Source organism: Mus musculus, chromosome 16 (genome assembly GCF_000001635.26).
Source record: "Mus musculus strain C57BL/6J chromosome 16, GRCm38.p6 C57BL/6J".
Classification (NCBI taxonomy): Eukaryota; Metazoa; Chordata; class Mammalia; order Rodentia; family Muridae; genus Mus; species Mus musculus.
Genome location: NC_000082.6, coordinates 13,108,397 through 13,125,962, shown reverse-complemented (window position 1 = coordinate 13,125,962; position 17,566 = coordinate 13,108,397). Strand labels below are relative to the sequence as shown.

The 17,566-nt window shown below is 44.9% G+C and overlaps 1 protein-coding gene across 2 annotated transcripts in view; it reads right to left on the bottom strand.

Moving 5' to 3' along the window:
• Ercc4 (excision repair cross-complementing rodent repair deficiency, complementation group 4) overlaps positions 1–16,597 on the bottom strand; it is a 42,644-nt gene extending 26,047 nt beyond the window's left edge. The window contains exons 1-5 of one of the 2 annotated variants that reach the window (XR_384576.3): positions 15,822–16,597; positions 14,052–14,232; positions 3,772–3,967; positions 2,422–2,629; positions 532–712 (exon numbers count right to left, since the gene is read on the bottom strand). Coding sequence is in view for 1 of the 2 variants with exons in the window: in NM_015769.2 (NP_056584.2) it covers positions 532–712; positions 2,422–2,629; positions 3,772–3,967; positions 14,052–14,232; positions 15,822–16,028 (973 nt within the window). In the remaining variant the exon portion in view is untranslated. The remainder of the gene's footprint in view (positions 1–531; positions 713–2,421; positions 2,630–3,771; positions 3,968–14,051; positions 14,233–15,821) is intronic. The other variant, NM_015769.2, reaches the window with a different exon arrangement.
• Positions 16,598–17,566: the final 969 nt, after the last annotated feature.

Here is a 17,566-nt window from a genome sequence, read left to right as displayed (position 1 = left end):
GCATCCAGGGCCTTATGTGGGCTATGTATGCGCTCTACCTCGATGTTATATCCCGAGGTCTGTACTTTGTTATTTGGGAAAGTTCTGAAGAAGCAGTGAAAATTATTAATTGCACATATTTTGACCCTGGCTCAAGGGTCTTGGGTAGTTAGCATGACAGCCACTGTACATGTGTGTACTTCTAAATGAATCTCATAAGCCTTTGACATTCTAGTGGATGAAACCCTCCCTCGGGGTCTTTGAGTAACATTAATTTTAAGTTTCTACCAACCAAACTCCCAGAACACAACCTATTTCTAAATTAGGCTGTACTACAAAGAGCTTCTCTGGAAATAAACCTGTCGGGAATGGGTATATTTATTATACGGAACAGAAGCTAAGTGGGTGGGGACATTAGCAAGCACTAAACCTCGCCATCCTTGTGCAGTGAGCACGAAACGCAAATGATCCCGAGCTGAAGACAGCAGCCCGTCCATTAACACAGTATTCATACCAGCTCCTAGAATCACACTGGTATTTCTAATCTCACACCTGAATTCTGACCAAACACCTTCTCTGTTGCTCTCAGAGATTCCAGAAGATTCAGAAATGTAACACAATCATACTGAGAGAGATACTGCAGTAAGGTTCTTAGTATCTTTAAATCCTGCACCAAGGATTTAGTCTTGGCTCCAAGCTGATGCCACAAAGGGTCCAAGTAATGGCGGATTGTCTGAAAAAGAATACAATTTACTGTTGTTAGGATATTCTCAATATGGCTTTTCTTTACACAGCCATACTTTCCATAAGGGTTATTCACTGGAAATGTAAAAACATAGTTAAGATGCTAAATGTTTTGTTATTCACATTTTACTACAATTAGAGTCCTTAAATTTTTTTTTCCAAGGAAGCAGCTAGAAAGTTTCAGGTCACTAATTCCCAATAATGTGTTAATTTTTCAAGCATAATGTCTTATTGCTACAATTTTTATGACCAGATGGAGTTAGGCTCCCCTGATTACTATTAACATTACTGTCAGGGGGCTGGGGAGATGGCTCTGAGCTTAAGAGTGCCCATTGTGCAGAAGAAGGACCTGAGTTCAAATCCCAGCACCCACATAAAAAAATGGGTTGTGCCTCTAACCCTGGAGCTATGGGGGCAAAGACAGGAGGACCACTGAGACATTCTGGCTGTCAGCTTAGCTCTCGATTCAGTGAAAGACCCTTTGGTTGCTCCATGTCTCCTCTGGCCTCTGTACATTCAGGGGCATGTGCAACACACATATACATGTGCACCTAGCATGCACAGACACAACATACAGTGGCCCATGCACATATATGCAGACATACATAAACATGCATGGTCTTACACATCACAGACAGAAACAGCCTGGTCAGAAAGCCAGCGATTCATTCTTATGAAGAGAAATGGCAGCATATGGGGCACCTCATGAGACACACTGAGCAGAGGTGGTATCTGTGTGATCTTATGGTTCATGCTCCAGACTGGGATGTGTATGCCCGAGAAACCAGACGCAACCGGGGAAAGGAGGCTAGAGCCACTCCACAACAGCAGACCACTTTGTCAGAAGATGTATGGATCCTTGAGATTTTGTTTGACCTGATGCAAGCTCTGTCTACATTCAGATGTGATTAGTGCAAGAATGTCTAAAATAATTCTTGCTTCTCACTGTCAGCGACACTGGACAGAAATCAGTGCTCAATAAAGCCCTCTGCTTTTCTAGAACAGGTTTGTTATCAGCACGCACTAAGCTATTCACACGTGAGGATGAAGGAGAACACAGAACACACGGGATCCATTCTGTACATGAGCATTTCACAGTAGAATGTTTCTACAGTGGCCTCTTCTGTACAAACCCACACATTGCTCCCAGTGACACAGAGACTGACCCAGGATTTAAAAGACAGTAGCATGTGTTAAAGTACATGTGACCTGGAATTTCTTAAAGATAGCATTTTGGAGCTCATAATTCACTATAACAGATTATAGGGCCACATAGTGAGAGCCTGTCTCAAAACAAAAACAGCCCCCATAAAACCAAACCAAACTCCAAACTAAAACAAAAAAATTGTACCCAACTTTCTATTTAAAAAAAGACAGTAGATTCAGGGATGCCTAATTATGAAACATTCGTTTATAGACTTGTTGTCTACAAATAACCAGATACTGCCAGTTTGGAACATTGATTATACTTACAATAAGACATTCACTCACTACATAACTGAAAAAAGTCAGTCTTATGCTTACATGGCAAACACGTATGTCACTGCGACTTACTATTTCCCAGTGGGCAAAGCAGCCCCACTTTAAGTCACCTACAGTTTAATTCCTACAAAGAACATGGTGAATATTGAAATGCCTTCCACTCTTTAAAACAACAACGTAACCAGCTATGGGGTAAGAGAAAGAAAAGAAGTGGACCTTGTCGAATGGCTTCCCAAGAGCGTTTTCTAGTGACAAATCTTCTACTTCAAGTGACGGGTTGTGACATTTCAGTTCTTTCAGACATGCATTTAAGATGTCTAGTATGGCCGTCTGAATGGCAAGCATGGCGGGAGTCATGGACACGTGAATCTCTACAACTTCAGGCTTGTGTTGTTCCAAGAATGAGTTGACTGCTACATGGAACCTACGGAGACAGTTTCCAAATCAACTTCAACAGCTACAAACAAAACAGAAGCACAACAGATATGCATACAAGCACACCAGGCCTCACTGAGTGCCCAGAAAATGTGTCAGCCCAAGGCCTGCTTTCAAAGTGTGAGTAAACATGGCTCCAGGCTCCAGGCCCTTACTGTGTATAGCAGCTTAGAGCTCATTAAAAAAAAACAAAAACAAAAACAAAAACACCAAAATGAAACACCAAAAAGCCCCATGACACTCATTTGGTGTGCCCATGCCATAGTGCATGTGTGGGTCCTGGGGATCGAACCTGGATCATCAAGGTTGGGAGCTAGCCCTTTTACCCAGTGAGCCATCTTACTATCCTCACCCTTACTCTTTTTGAAAGATATATATATATATATATATTTTTTTTTTTTATCTACTTGTGGTGTGTGTCTGTGCACTCTGAGCGCAGAGGACAACCCATGGCCAGTTCTTTCCTCCCACGTGGTTCCTGGAGATTAAACTCAGGCAAGCACCTGTACCCCTGAGCAATCCTGCTGGCTCTGCTTTTGTGCCTCTAACAGCAGAGCTGAGCTGGCTGGGCCTCCACTACCAAAATATTTACTATTTACAGGTGGTTTTTAATTCCAAAATAAGAAACAATTAAAAGAATAATTGTACAACTAGTAGTCTTCATAAAGTTGAAACCCACACACACAAATGTGTTTATAAAGAAAGGAAGAGGAGGAGGAGGAGGAGGTCCTTATGACAGGCTAGTAAATGACACACTGTGTCATTCCATTCACTGCATTAAAATGCAGCTCAGTTATGTCACTGTTGGCATCAGGACCTCCCAAACCTATGACATCACATAGGCAACAGCGCGACCTACAGACCTGTTGTCAAGACAATGGCCACCATATTTCCAGAATCCATTGAGCTCACCTTCCATCTTTACGTCATTTTCCATATAAATAAGGGGAATGCCTCTCCCTCTCTCCTTCCCTCTTCTCTTTCTGCTGCTACCTTCTCTCTCTCTCTCTCTCTCTCTCTCTCTCTCTCTCTCTCTGTCTCTCTCCTCAGTAAAACCTCTTCCACGTGGAACTGCCTTGGCCTAGGGTGCTGTTGAGAAGGGACCCACCATTCTAACACATCAGTCATTACCTTGGCCACAGGTAGAGCTTCCTCACAAAAAGGTTCCGCATCACTCTTTCCACGTGACAAAAGCCAGTGTCAAAGGCAACAGCGTTGTCGGTGAAAGCTTTGATGAACCCGCGCTTGTTTTTCTGGCGGAAGAGGCGCAGGATGAAGGCTTCCTGGCAGGACTCAATGATTCTGTGTGCCCTGTACACGAGGATGCCTGTTGGGGGTTGTATTAGTGAGGGCTCTTTAGAGTAACAACGTATAGGATGAATCTCTCTATATATAGACAGACAAGGGAAAGGGGATTTATTAGAGTTCAATAGGAACCCTTGTGATTTCCTATTCAAGGGTAGTGTCCTAGCCACGGTCACTATTGCTGTGATGAAACACCATGGCCAAAAGCAACCTGGGGAGGAAAGGGTTTATTCTGCTTATGCTTCCATATCACAGTTCATCACTGAAGGAAGGGAGTCAGGACAGGAACTCAATCAAGGAGGGCAGGAACCTGGAGGCAGAAGCTGGCCATGGAGGGTGCTGCTTACTGGCTTGCACCCCATGGCGTCCTCAGCTGCCCTCCCCCATCAATCACTAATTAAGACAATGCCCTATATGTCTGCTTCTATCCTGATCTTATGTAGGCTACTCCTTTCAATGACTGTAGTTTGTGACAAGAGGACACAAACCTACCTGCAGAGGTGGTGCTCTGCATTTTACCTTCAGTGACAAGTGTGCACATGGGAGGTGAGGTGAGGGAGCGAGTCCCCAGAACCACTGGGAACAGGAGTGTCTGGACCACCAGGGGCAGGCTGAGGGAGTGATAGAGAGCATGGGTCTTGAATGGCCCTCTATGTGAACAGATGAACTACATAAAATAGCTTCATTTTAACAAGCCTGGGTAGCATCTGCATCCCATTGGATGAAGTCAGCTTTGAGGATACAGTCAACAAAGAGCTAAATTATAAATTACACTATTTTAAACAAAAACCTTTAAAGAACAAACTTAACACAACATTTTGTTTTGTTTTGTTTTGTTTTGTTTGTAGAGGCAGGCACACGATCTTTAAGCTTGGCCTTAATTAAACTCATGATCCTCTTGCTTTGGCCTCCTGAGTACTGGGATTACAAGCACGCACCACCATACCTGGCAATGTGGCTTTTGTGGTCTGTACGGTACAATGCCCTGAATCTTAAAAACAAGAACAACGGCTGAAGAGGTGGCTCAGTGGATAGCGCAGTAGCCATGTGGGTGTGAGGACTGGAACCTGTACTCCTACAACAGTCAGGTGGCAGTGGGTCCACTGTGCCCAGGAGCTACTGACCCTGCCTCAGTAAACAAAGCAGATAGAGTGAGGAGGACATGTGATGTCAAGGTTTGGGTCTCCACACACAGGCACACTTGTGCACATCTACCCACATGAGAGCACACACAAATACATGCACATACAAGAAAGATAATTATAAATGTTTCCTAATTTTAAATATCAGATGCTAAACAAGAGAGCTTTAACACACTACCATTCTAATTCCATTCATTTCTTTATTGTGCGTGCACATGTGAGGGAGGCACGACATACATGGGTGGCAGTTATAGGACAACTTCTGGGAGTTGGTTCTCTCCTTCCGCCATGTGGATTCTGGCGATGGAACAAAAGCAGCTGCGCTAAGAGTCAGCTTGCCAGAAAGATACTAAGGAAGGAGTGTTGTAACAAATTAAAAAAAAACCAGACATGGGGTTCCTTGCCGCCTTTAACCATTTATGTTCCCGGATGAAAGACACACACGAGAGACACACACACACACAGCCTTTATATTTAAGATGCCTTAAGCAGCACAATAGCTGGGCAGCTGCCTACCCTCCATGCTGTTAGAATCCACTTTCTCACTGATAACCCCATTCCACCTTGGCTGCTCTTAACCCAAATGGGCAGGCCCCAGCCCAAGGTGGCTCCTCTTGCTCTTGCTTCTTCCTCAGCTCCTTCCTCATCTCTAGCTAGCACTGAAAACCTAAACTTGGACTTTGTGTCTTCTTTCAAGCTATTAGCTGCTGGCATTTTTAGTTACCAACCAGAATTAACTGGGGGCAGAGTCCCTCAGGCTATGTGCAGACTTCTTCAAATCTTGCAGGCCAGCACTTAGCATACAATAGACAATAAAAGACAAAACCTCAACAAAGGAGATAAAGAGACTTAGGGAGTGGTGATTGCAGGAGATACCACCCAGCTAAATTTCTTGTTTATGGTTATGAAAGCAGAGTTGACCCCCCCCCCCCACACACACACACACAGAGCAAGGTTACGCCCTGTGGTGGGTTGGTTGGTTGCTACTTGTATTCTAATGCTAATTTTGGGGCCCCCAAACTGCCCCAAAGAAGAGAGAGTGATCCTGTCCCTACTTAATTGTGATTGGTGAATAAAGATGCCAACAGCTAGGCTGTTAAGATGGCTCACTGAGTAAGAGCACTGACTGCTCTTCCGAAGATCCTGAGTTCAAATCCCAGCAACTACATGGTGGCTCACAACCACCTGTAACAAGATCTGATGTCCTCTTCTGGCGTGTCTGAAGACATACAGTGTACTTAGGTATAATAATAAAATCTTTTAAAGAGGAAAAGAAAAGATGCCAACAGTCAACAGCTGGGCAGAAAAGATAGGTGGGTTAGGTTTTGAGGGCTTAGAGAGAGCACACCACCAGAGGAGAGGAGAAAGAAGCCATCATGTCAGAACTCGCAGGAGAGGAGAAAGGAGAGACACCATGGGTTAGCTGAGCCATAAAAACGTGGCTATGAGGGCTGGCCAACTGGAGTTCAGAGCAGCCCAGATGCAACATGGTAAGTAACAACCTGGGTGATTGATAGGAAGGGTGGTTTTTACAGCATGGAGGGTAGGCAGCTGCCTAAGGCATATGGAAAAATAGAAAGGCTGTGTGTGTCTCTCACCCTGGATCATGAATGGTCAAAGGCAGGGAAGAAACCCTGAGCCAGGATTTGGAAAATATATCTACTACAGGCCGGGGCATGATAGAAATGGTAATTTTAGGGTGGGGTCTCTCCCAGCTAGATTACTGTCAGTGCTTAACTGTGGCAGATCTCTGAATTCTTTTGCAATGTTTTTTAAAAAAAAAAAAAAGTGCCTGTTTTGTCTCCTAAAAAAAAATCCAGCTAGGAATGCTGACTCATAGGACAATTGAAGGGAACCTGGAGTAAATGACTAGATTGATATGTAAAATAAAAGACTGGTCTTAAGATCTGCAGGAGATGAACTAGAGAAGCTTTTTAGAATAGCAAGAGAGAATTGCTTGGAAAACTGGCAGGAGCAGAATGGAGGGGATGGGGTAGAGGGTAGGGAAGGGGGAAGAGCTGCCTGGAGATCTCCAGCAAAAGCAGAACAGGAAGAATGCTGGAGCCCCAGGGTGAGGGTGGGGGGTGTGGGGGGATGGTGGTGGTGCACGCCTTTAATCCCAGCACTCAGGAGGCAGAGGCAGGAAGATTTCTGAGTTCGAGGCCAGCCTGGTCTACAGAGTGAGTTCCAGGACAGCCAGGGCTACACAGAGAAACCCTGTCTTGAAAAAACCAAAAAAAAAAAAAAAAAAAAAAAAAAGAATTCTGGAAAGCTGTATAGGCTGCCAGCTTGGATCCCCAATCTGACTTCTAGCTGTTTGTTTTCTCTGCTCCCAGCCACCTCTGCTCTCAGAATCCCCTTCAGGCTGAGCTTCTGGACCAAAGTGGCTGGCACTAAATTTCACTCTCACTAACCACCTAGAAAGTATGTAAAGATTCATTTACAAGCTTATGGACCAAGACCTTTCAACCACTCTGGTACACTGATCTACTCCCTGCTCAGAAAACACTCTAACCCTAGCATGGGGCTTTCCCAAGGACTCCACGGGCCACACTTGCTCAGCTTGTACTGAAACATTGCACAGGAAGCTGGAGGTAGCCTAAGAGCACAGAGACCCGAGTTCAAACCCTCAGCACCCATATAGAATGCCAAGCACGGCCACCCTGTGCATGGCGGCTCCAGAGCTGTAGGAGAGGTCAGTGGCTAGCTGCCAGCCTGCCTCTAAGTTCAGCGCTACAGAGAGAGGCCCTGTCTCCAGGGAGTGACAGAGCAGGCCACCTAGTACCTTCCTCTGGCCCATGTATGTACACAGGCGCACACACCCACACATATACACGTGCATACCACATGCAACAGAAATATCCCATAAAATTGAAAACACTAAAATTGGACTTTCAAACTATAGGTGAGCCTCAAATTAGGACACTGTACTCTGAAAGGTCCACATTATTTCAGAATCCAGAAGAAAGAAGAGCACTAACCCTAACCCCAGGTGCAGGTTTTGAGGCTCAGGTAGGCCTTCGGAGGCTGGGCCACCCTGGGCCATCTGACGTTATGATTGGATATGAAATGTCCCCAGAGGCTCATCGCACAATAAGGGCACACCCTGCAGGTGTGCTCAGAGGCCTCCGTGCAGTTTCCTTTCATGGAGGTATTATTTTAAGATTAAAAAGAGGGGGAGGGGAAGCAACCTGCCTGAGGTCATCCAGAAAGAGGGTGGACACAGAAAGAGGTTCTAAGCCACATGCTTCCTGCTGAAGCCCCCGTGGGGTCCTTGCAAGCATCTGCGCAGGTGAGTGTGGAGGGTGGTGGTAGTGCTATAGGAGTCCCCTGTGAGACAGGGCAGCCTGTGTCCCAGGATGGACCGACTTTACAGTCAAGAACCCACCTGTAAGCGGGGCTCTGCTGGGTGTTTAGACTGTGCAGGCCTCCTCTGGGGTGACCAATGGTGTAATACTGACATCTAGCGGTAGTTTCTAGACAATGTTCTCATGTTAGTAACTTAAAAATATACTTACACAACATAGAGCAGGACAGGTAAGATGCTCTAATATCTCCAACTATAAAAGGGCAACTATTTGGCACTGTTTATTAAGTTTACTGTGTTCAAGCAGCACAGTAATGCTAGCATTCTAACAGAGTGTTTTCTTTTTTCTTTTAAAAAATATTATTTTACGTGTATGGGTGCCCTGCCAACCCCTGCCTACATGTATGGATACCTGATTTTTAATCAGAAAAAAAACCTAACAAACCCAGAAATACACACTGAAAAAAAAGATGCCTGTGTAACTGGATGTGGGCACATAGAAGAATGCAAATAGATCCATATCTATCTCCCTGCAGAAAACTCAAGTCCAAGTGGATCAAAGAACTCAACATCAAATCAGACAGACTGAACCTGATAGAAGAGAAAGTGGGGAAAAGCCTGGAACGCACTGGCATAGGAGACAACTTCCTGAACAGAACATAAACAGTGCAGGCTTTAAGATCAACAACTGATAAATGGAGCCTCATAAAACGGAAAAGCTTCGGTAGGACAAAGGGCACTGTCAATAGGACAGAGACAGCCTATGAAACGGAAAGATTTTTACCTACTCCACAGTCGATAGAGCTTTAATAGTCAAAATATATTAAGAAGTCAAGAACCTAGATATTAAAACAGATCAAACAATCCATTAAAAATACGGTACAGATCTAAACAGAGAATTCTCAATAGAGGAATCTCAGATGGCCGAGAAGCACTTATGGCCATGTTCAACATCCTTAGCCACTAGGGAAATGCAAATCAAAACAACTCTGAGACTTCATCTTACACCATCAGAATGGCTGAGATAAAAACTACAAGTGACAGCTCATGCTATCGAGGATGTGAATGAAGCAGAGCTCCTGCATTGTTGGTGGAAATGCAAACTTGTAAAGCTACTATGGACATCAACATGGCAGTTCCTTAGAAAGCTGGGGATTGATCTACATCGAGACTCAGCTATAACAACCACTCTCGGGCAAATACACCAAGAATGCTCTATCCGACCATAAGGACACCCGTTCAACTATGTTCAACTGAGACTTTATTCATAATAGACAGAAACTGGTAACCATCCAGGTATCTTTTAACTGAAAGAAAAAAATGTGGTGTGGTTACAAGAATGACATCATAAAATGTGCAGGCATATGGATCCAACTAGAAGAGAAGAATCATCCTTGCTGAGGTAACCTAGACCCAAAAAGGCAAACATGGTACCTGTCTTAGTCAGGGTTTCTATTCCTGCACAAACATCATGATCAAGAAGCAATTTGGATGCTGGGCGTGGTGGTGCACGCCTTTAATCCCAGCACTTGGGAGGCAGAGGCACTCAGATTTCTGAGTTGGAGGCCAGCCTGGTCTACAAAGTGAGTTCCAGGACAGCCAGGGCTATATAGAGAAACCCTGTCTCGAAAAACCAAAAAAAAAAAAAAGCAAGTTGGGGAGGAAAGGGTTTATTTAGTTTACACTTCCACATTGCTGTTCATCACCAAAGGAAGTCAGGACCGGAACTCAAGCAGGTCAGGAAGCAGGAGCTGATGCAGAGGCCATGGAGGGATGTTACTTACTGGCTTGCTTCCCCTGGCTTGCTCAGCTTGCTTTCTTACAGAACGCAGGAGTACCAGCCCAGGAATGGCACCACCCACAATGGGCTCTCCCTCCTTGACCACTAACTGAGAAAATGCCTTACAGCTGGATCTCACCTGAAGCGCCTTTCTCTGTGATAACTCCAGCTTGTGTCAAGTTCAAACACAAATCCAGCCAGTATATATGTATTCACTTACAAGTGGATATTAACTGTTAAGTAATCAATTCACAGACAGAGAGGTAAGGAGAAAGGCTACAGGGGGAAGCATAGATCTCCTTTGGAAGGGAAAACAGAATAGATTCTGTGAGTGAATCCCAGGCAGAAGGGGATGGTAGCAGGGACGGAGGGAGAAAAGCTGGAATTGGGGGACATTGGGGGATGGTGTGGAAACTTGGTGTTATGGAAACTTTCTACAATCTATGAGGATGATCCTAGTGAGGACTTCTAGTAATGGAGAATACTAGTCTGAACTGGCCATCTTTTGTAGCCAGGCAAGGCTTTTAGTGGTGGGTTACATTTAGTTAAGTAGTTGCCAAGGAGGCCTAGTGGAGATCCCGAAACAACCCAGGCTGATGTTAGGACAGAAGGCCACCCTCTGAAAACTGTCAGTGGGGTTCCCTTGCTGAGGACAACTTCCACACAGCTTACTGAATGTAGAGAGATCGAGCTGGTGTGGGCTTGGAGCCTTCACCTCTACATTCTAATCTCTTTAGCACATGCAGGCTATTGAAAGAGAATCCCAGACACCAACCCAGCCATAAAATCCTCCACCTACAATCTGTCCTGCCTCCAAGATGTTCTGCTGCCATGGTGGTGCAAAACTTGTGGGAGTGGGCAATGTCTGATTTCAGCTGAGGTCCACCCTATGAGAGTGAGCCCTTGCCCTACACTGCATAAATGGCTCAAACCAGAGACTGGATAACCCAGAGACTTAGGGGCAAGAACCAAATACAACTGGTCTTTAAAAAAGATCAATGAAATGATTCCTAATGATATAGTGCTATATGAATAGAACAGTGCCCTGTTCAGTTGTTATCAGAAAGGCTTCCTCTGGCAGCAGATGAAGTGACTACAGAGACCCACAGCCAGACATTATGAGGAGAAAGAGTCTAAATTTGAGGTCTCCCCTTCCAGAATGGGGAACCCTGTAGACGATGGTGAGGAAAGACTGTTAAGAGTCAGGGGATGGAGGACACCAGGAGAACAAGGCCCACTGAATCAATAAGCAGGGCTCACGTGAGCTCACAGACACTGAAACAGCAAGCACGAGGTCTGCATGGATGCTTGGTATATATGCAGGTCTCTGTATATATGCACGCTTGGTATTTTTTGTGGGACTCCTAACCGTGGGAGTGGGGTTGTCTCTGATTCCTTTGCCTGCTCTGGACTCTTCTCCTCCTACTGGGCTGCCTTGTTCAGCCTTAATAGGAGGGTTTTTGCCTTGTCTCATTGTATCTAGTTTTGTAGTGTTTGTTGGTTTTGGAGGCCTGTGAGGGACCCTTAAGGGCTTTTTCCAGTCCTATACCCTCCTTACAGCTTCCCCCTCCCACCTGGGGTCAAGGCTAGGCCAAGTTCCATTCTCCACCTACAGGAACATTCTTGAGTAAAAAAAAAAAAAAAAAATCTCCGAATGTATTGGAAAATCCCAAGTAGAGTTGAAATTCGTGTCATGCTTGCTAGCCAATAGTTTTAAAGATCAATATGCTTAGCCAATAAGTTTGAACTGTAACCTTGTGGATGTAACCTGTACCCCTAGAAAGTATAAAAACTGCTTGTAATAGCCATTGGGGTCATCTTCTCATCACTCCCCTCAAAGTTGAGGGTTGATCCCGATGCGCCAGAAAATAAACCTCTTGCTTTTGCATCGATCTTGGTGTCTCATTCTGGGACATCTCGAACTAAGTACCACTGACCAAGCGTGGTGTCTTACACCTGATTTTTCTGAAGAAGAAACAGAGAGGGAGTGGATCTGGGGATCCACTAGGAGGAGTGGAAGGAGGAGAAACTGCAGTTGGGATGTATTATATGAGAGAAGGATCTATTTTCAATATAGAAATTGGAAAACTGAGAAAGATGAAGTTCAGGAAAATTAAGGATCTTGTATGAGTGGGTGTTAGCCCCCAAAGTCAGGTCAACTGTCTGTGATGCTCAAGACGCTATCTAAGGCAATGAAAAATGCTAGACAAGACTGAGCAAACCTGATTCAGCCAATCAGGTACATGGAATGGGAAGTGTGTGAATATGTTTCCTTCCATGAGAACACTCACCACTGAGCACTGTACATGCAGCTCACCAGCAGCCATCAAGCAAGCGTTACCGACACATACTGACTATTCATCCTGAGGTGAACAAGTGCTGCTGGTACACAGCTTACGGGTGAGCCAGATGGAAGCAGGCAAGTGTAATGAAGTGTTTTGAGTGTTCTGGGCAGAGAGGCACAGGGGAGTTTAATGGCAGACTGGCAGGGCTCTTATATTAGCTACAGGGCAATCAGAGATTTCTGAAGAGACAAATGATATGAAAATCAATTGCTTCTACACTACTCCTAGCTGAAATTATCTCTCACCTTTCCCCTCTGAAGTATTAAGTAACTATTTAGTTTAATTTAAATGATGGGAAAAGGAAGGAAAGCAAATTTACTTAGAGATTTATGAAGAGTTTGATAAGCACATCAAGTCTGGCTATATCCAAAGGGCAAATGCCTGTCAACTACAATATTCCTGAAAGTCAGACTGGGAAACAAGGAGCCACATCTTATATATAAACACACACTGCATAATGGTGCTTCAACCTGTAAGGTTAAAATACCCATAATACAGTGGGTAGACCTCTGTAAGAGCACGGCCCTTTCTGGGTTTGTACGCCAATACTAATATTGTGGCTAGAGAGAGGGCTCCATGGTTAAAATTATGTATTCTTTCAGAGGACCAAGGCTTGATTCCCAGTACCTACATGGTAGCTTACAACCATCTATAACTCTAGTTCCAGAATCTAACCTCTTTTAACTTCTGCAGGTACCAGACATGTGTGGTGCATAGACATAAACACAGGCAAAAGGTTCCTGAACATAAAAAACAAAAATTAAAAATATCTAGCACAAATATACCACTAGTTATTCAGCATACAACATGCACAATTATGTGCAATGTACATAATACTCAGTAACGTGTTAAATGGCTATATAGTTAATTTACTATACTGTACTTTCCTTCCTTATTTTGGAAGTCTCCCTTCTACTTATAAAAACAAACCAATTGTAAAACAGTACGCCGTGTTAATGGCGACATCAGGCCCAAACAGCTCTGTTTACTATGTTTCTTGGTTATATCAAGAGGTCAATGTCTAATTGAGCTGTAACATTTAGGATTTTTTACATTTATTTTTACCTTAAAAATTATGCATATATGTTTGTGCATGTGTGATGGGGTGGGGGGTGTTGTGCAGGTGGAGTCCAGTGCTCTCAGAGGGCCAAAGAGGGAATCGGATGCCCTGGAGTTGGAATTATGGGCAGTTGTGAGCTACCTTACATGGGTGCTGGGAACTAAGCTTTAGAATTCTGCAAGAGCAGTGCACCTTCTTAATCTCCGATCCACCTCTCCAGGCCACCCATGCGGGATTTTGTCGGTAAGCGCTAAGGCCTTCATACAATAGCTAAATCATAGATTCTCAGTGTTAAGTGACATGTAGCCATACTTATTCATGTCATCAACATTTGCTGAACCTCTCGACTTGTCAGGTAGTGTGTCAACAGCTTAGCTACAATACTGAGTAACAAAAGCAGAACGTTTAGCAGAGGAGACAGACAAAAATAAAAATGTTCACATTGTAGATAAGAAAGATTTCAAATTCTTACCAGTTATTAAATCTGAAGGTATTCTACCTGTCAAGAAATCAACCACGAGTATTCGGCTTGTTGCAAATATAATACCACCCTGCGTGTAGACTTCATAGCGACTGTTACTTGCGATTTCATTTGTCACTCGTCGAGGGAGATGTTCAACTCCTTCTATCTTCAACTGATTGATAAAATATTCCTAAATCAAATTAAACTCATTAGTAAGCTGCTTAGTACAGGGCAGGGAAGTTTTAAAATAGGCTATAGGGATTTAAAATGATGTCTCCATTCTCAGAGCTTATGAACATCACAGCAAACATGCAAACTAAGTTATTCTTTTATACCCATCAGTCAATCAGGTCACTTTAATTAAGGTTTTGTTTTGTAAGGTTAAGTTGTGCTTTGGAGTTTATATTAAGAAATAATTGTGCTCCAGTCATTATTTCCATTTCAACACCAAGCCACAGAACCTTTTAAAACTTTGGGTTAAAAGTTTTCTACTCTTCCGAAGATCCTGAGTTCAAATCCCAGCAACCACATGGTGGCTCACAACCATCCATAATGAGATCTGACTCCCTCTTCTGGAATGTCTGAAGACAGCTACAATGTACTTACATATAATAAATAAATAAATTATTAAAAAAAATCTTTAAAAAAAGTTTTCTACTACCTAGAAACTACTTCCAGCCAAAGTCGGGTTTTGAGACAAGGGATTCCTCTCTGCAGACAACACTTTAGACTGTTAGATCAGTATTGATACTTCCTAGAGAGATGCCAGAATGTCCATAGGTCCAATGGCCCATTAGTCTCTCAGTCTAATGCCACTTTTCTGGGCATCTTACATTGCACAAAGTACCATGCCAAGCACTGTAGATTCCTGGGGAATCCAACAGGGCCTCAGCCTTTAAAGGAGTTGTTAGTGACTCTTCTCAGCTGACATTTTCTTCCTGGCCACTACACCTAGGGGATCATCAGATTCATCATGCTAGGCTATGTCCACATCTCTCAACATCCGCAGCAAGGCATGTCTCATTCCACTGTCCTCAGGATCACCTGTTCTCTGTAACCCAGATTGATCGCTCCCTTAGCTTTAACTTCTGCACCCCCACCCCCATTTCCCTAATCCCTCTTCTTTTGTTAAGTCTCAAGGTCTCCTTTTCTACTAGAAAGTAATAACTCTCAGAGACCCTATCATCCTCGTCATTGTCCTTTTAGGGACCACACTCTGTCCTCCAAACACCCTTATATCCAACTTCAAACTCAAACACTATTCCTACCCAGATTCTGATACCGTCTCTCCTTTGCAGTGCAATTCAATCCACTACTCTACCTCAATGTGTAGCCTACTCGCCCCTCTCCTTTTCAGTGTTAAGGAGTGTGTGGGACCCGTATTCTCAGTGTCCTCAAACTGTGTCTGGGCCCTGTATTCAATGCTCTCCCATGTCAATAGAGGAACCCAAGACTTTCTTGGGATGCATTCTATACTTGGCAGTCATCCCGCAGTGTCAGAGTCCAGGATCTCCTTCCAGGACCCTCACTCAATGCCCTCCCTTGTCGTGGCAGCCACTTCAATTTCCCTGGGGTTCCCTTCCCTCCTTCGCAGCGACTTGGAACTGTGTAGGTGCCCCGCATCTCCCCCCTGGGATCTTAATTCATTCCCTTTCGTGCCCTGTTTAAGATCTGCATGGGCTCGGAGTCCCTGCAACCGTACAGCTCCGCGTTCCTACCGCGCCGATCTCGCATCGGATGTCCCCCAAACCCTTGGGTCTACCCATCCCGCAGTCGCACCTCCTCGGCCGGCTGCGTGTTGAGCACCAGCACCAGGCAGGCCGGGTGGCAGTGAAGCCGCAGGAAATGGTAGAGGAGCCGGTCGGTGCCGAGTCCGCGGGCACACACCACCAGCCCGTCGCTGTCGAGCAGTTCCAGCACCTGCTGCCTCTCGTACTCCAACAGCGGCGCCATACTCCGCCGTTCGCCCGACAGGCCTGGCTCCATGGGCGCCCTTCCGGGACCGCGGCCGCACGCTGACGGAAAGAGCCGAGTCCAGCCGAACGCTGGCCGAACGCAGGGAGAGACGCCAGGGCCGAAGGAGCGCAGAACAGATGTAACTGCAATGGCCGACTGAGAGAGGCCGGATGTAGCCGAAGGGAGCCGAGTTCAAGAGAGCCAACCGATTGTAGCCGAAAAGGAATCGAGGCGGGGACAAGTGTGGCCGGAATGTGCCCGAGCCCAGGGCAGGTCTACCCGAACTCAGCCGAGAGGCGCAGAAAGCGTTAGCGCGCGTGCGCGCGCGTGTGTTTAGGTTCCCCATCCTTTGGCTCTCTAGACCTAGGCATAAACTAACAAAATGCAAACAGAGAAGTCTAATCCGCGTAATCCTCCAATACCGACAGTTCAGAATGTTGCTGTCAGTATTCCAAGTGCATCCAGAATCGACATCGTTTTCCTAGTGTGAGGGTTTTGTCTCTACTTTTGCAAGTATTCCTCCCCCTCCCCGCCTTGAAAATTTTTAATAAGCACAATACCTTATGAGTTTCAGTCTCTTGTTTGCAAAGGTCTTGAACTCAGTAAGTTATTTTACAAAGCCTCCATCAGGTGCCAGTTGCAGCCGCGTTCCTTCCACTAGAGGGACATCTTGGGTCGTGTTTGTAACTACCTAAAAAAACCTCCAGGTAAGCAATCTAGGAGGCATTCTCTCTCAGAATTCTCCATTCCCCTTTATTTTCAGCCCATACGAAATACAAATGAAGGCAAAATAGGATTGTTCCATTACTCAGGAATAACCATGGTTAACAACATACTTTTGCGTGCCCCCTACCCTCTGCCGCTGCTCAGTTTGTGCGGCTGCTTGCCTGCTTAATTATATGAAATAATAAACAACCAAGATTCGAAACCAGATTTTTGGTTTCTCCAGGTGGGACAGGCTATCTCACTTGTTGAAGTAAATTCAAGGCCAGCCTGAGCTAGAGATGGAGACCTCCAGCACAAATATAAAGGGTGTTAGGATGTAACTTAGTGGTAGATCCTGAGTTCCGTCACAAATTTTCCCTAAATCTCTGTCCTTTATGTGGCTGGGTTTTCTGTAATGTGGAGGCATATACTTGTCTAGTTACTGGAGAACGTTTAGTTGGCTCCCACTCCTCCCACCAGCACGCAACATAGCATTTCACTAGCTTAGTTCATACAGAAGTTCACTCAAACCCTCAAGGTACGTTTCTCGAATGGACGATTAGTGGGAGAAAAAGGACACATTTATTTGAGTTTGCTCGACCTTCATTACATTGCCTTCCCGTTTACCAATCTCCCTTCACATCAGCCGCTGCAAGTGGATTTGTTTTCTCTCTCTCCTCTGCTTCTTCCAGCGTTTTCCTTCTGTCTAGTCACAGTTAAAAGAGCATCTAATAATTTCTGCATCTTCCTGAAGTGGACAGAGATGCCTGCAGACGCTTTCCGCGCAGCATGTCTGGGAGCCAGGAGATAATGCCTGCAGTTCAACAAGCCGGTTATATAATCAGGCAAGGCCACAGAGCTGG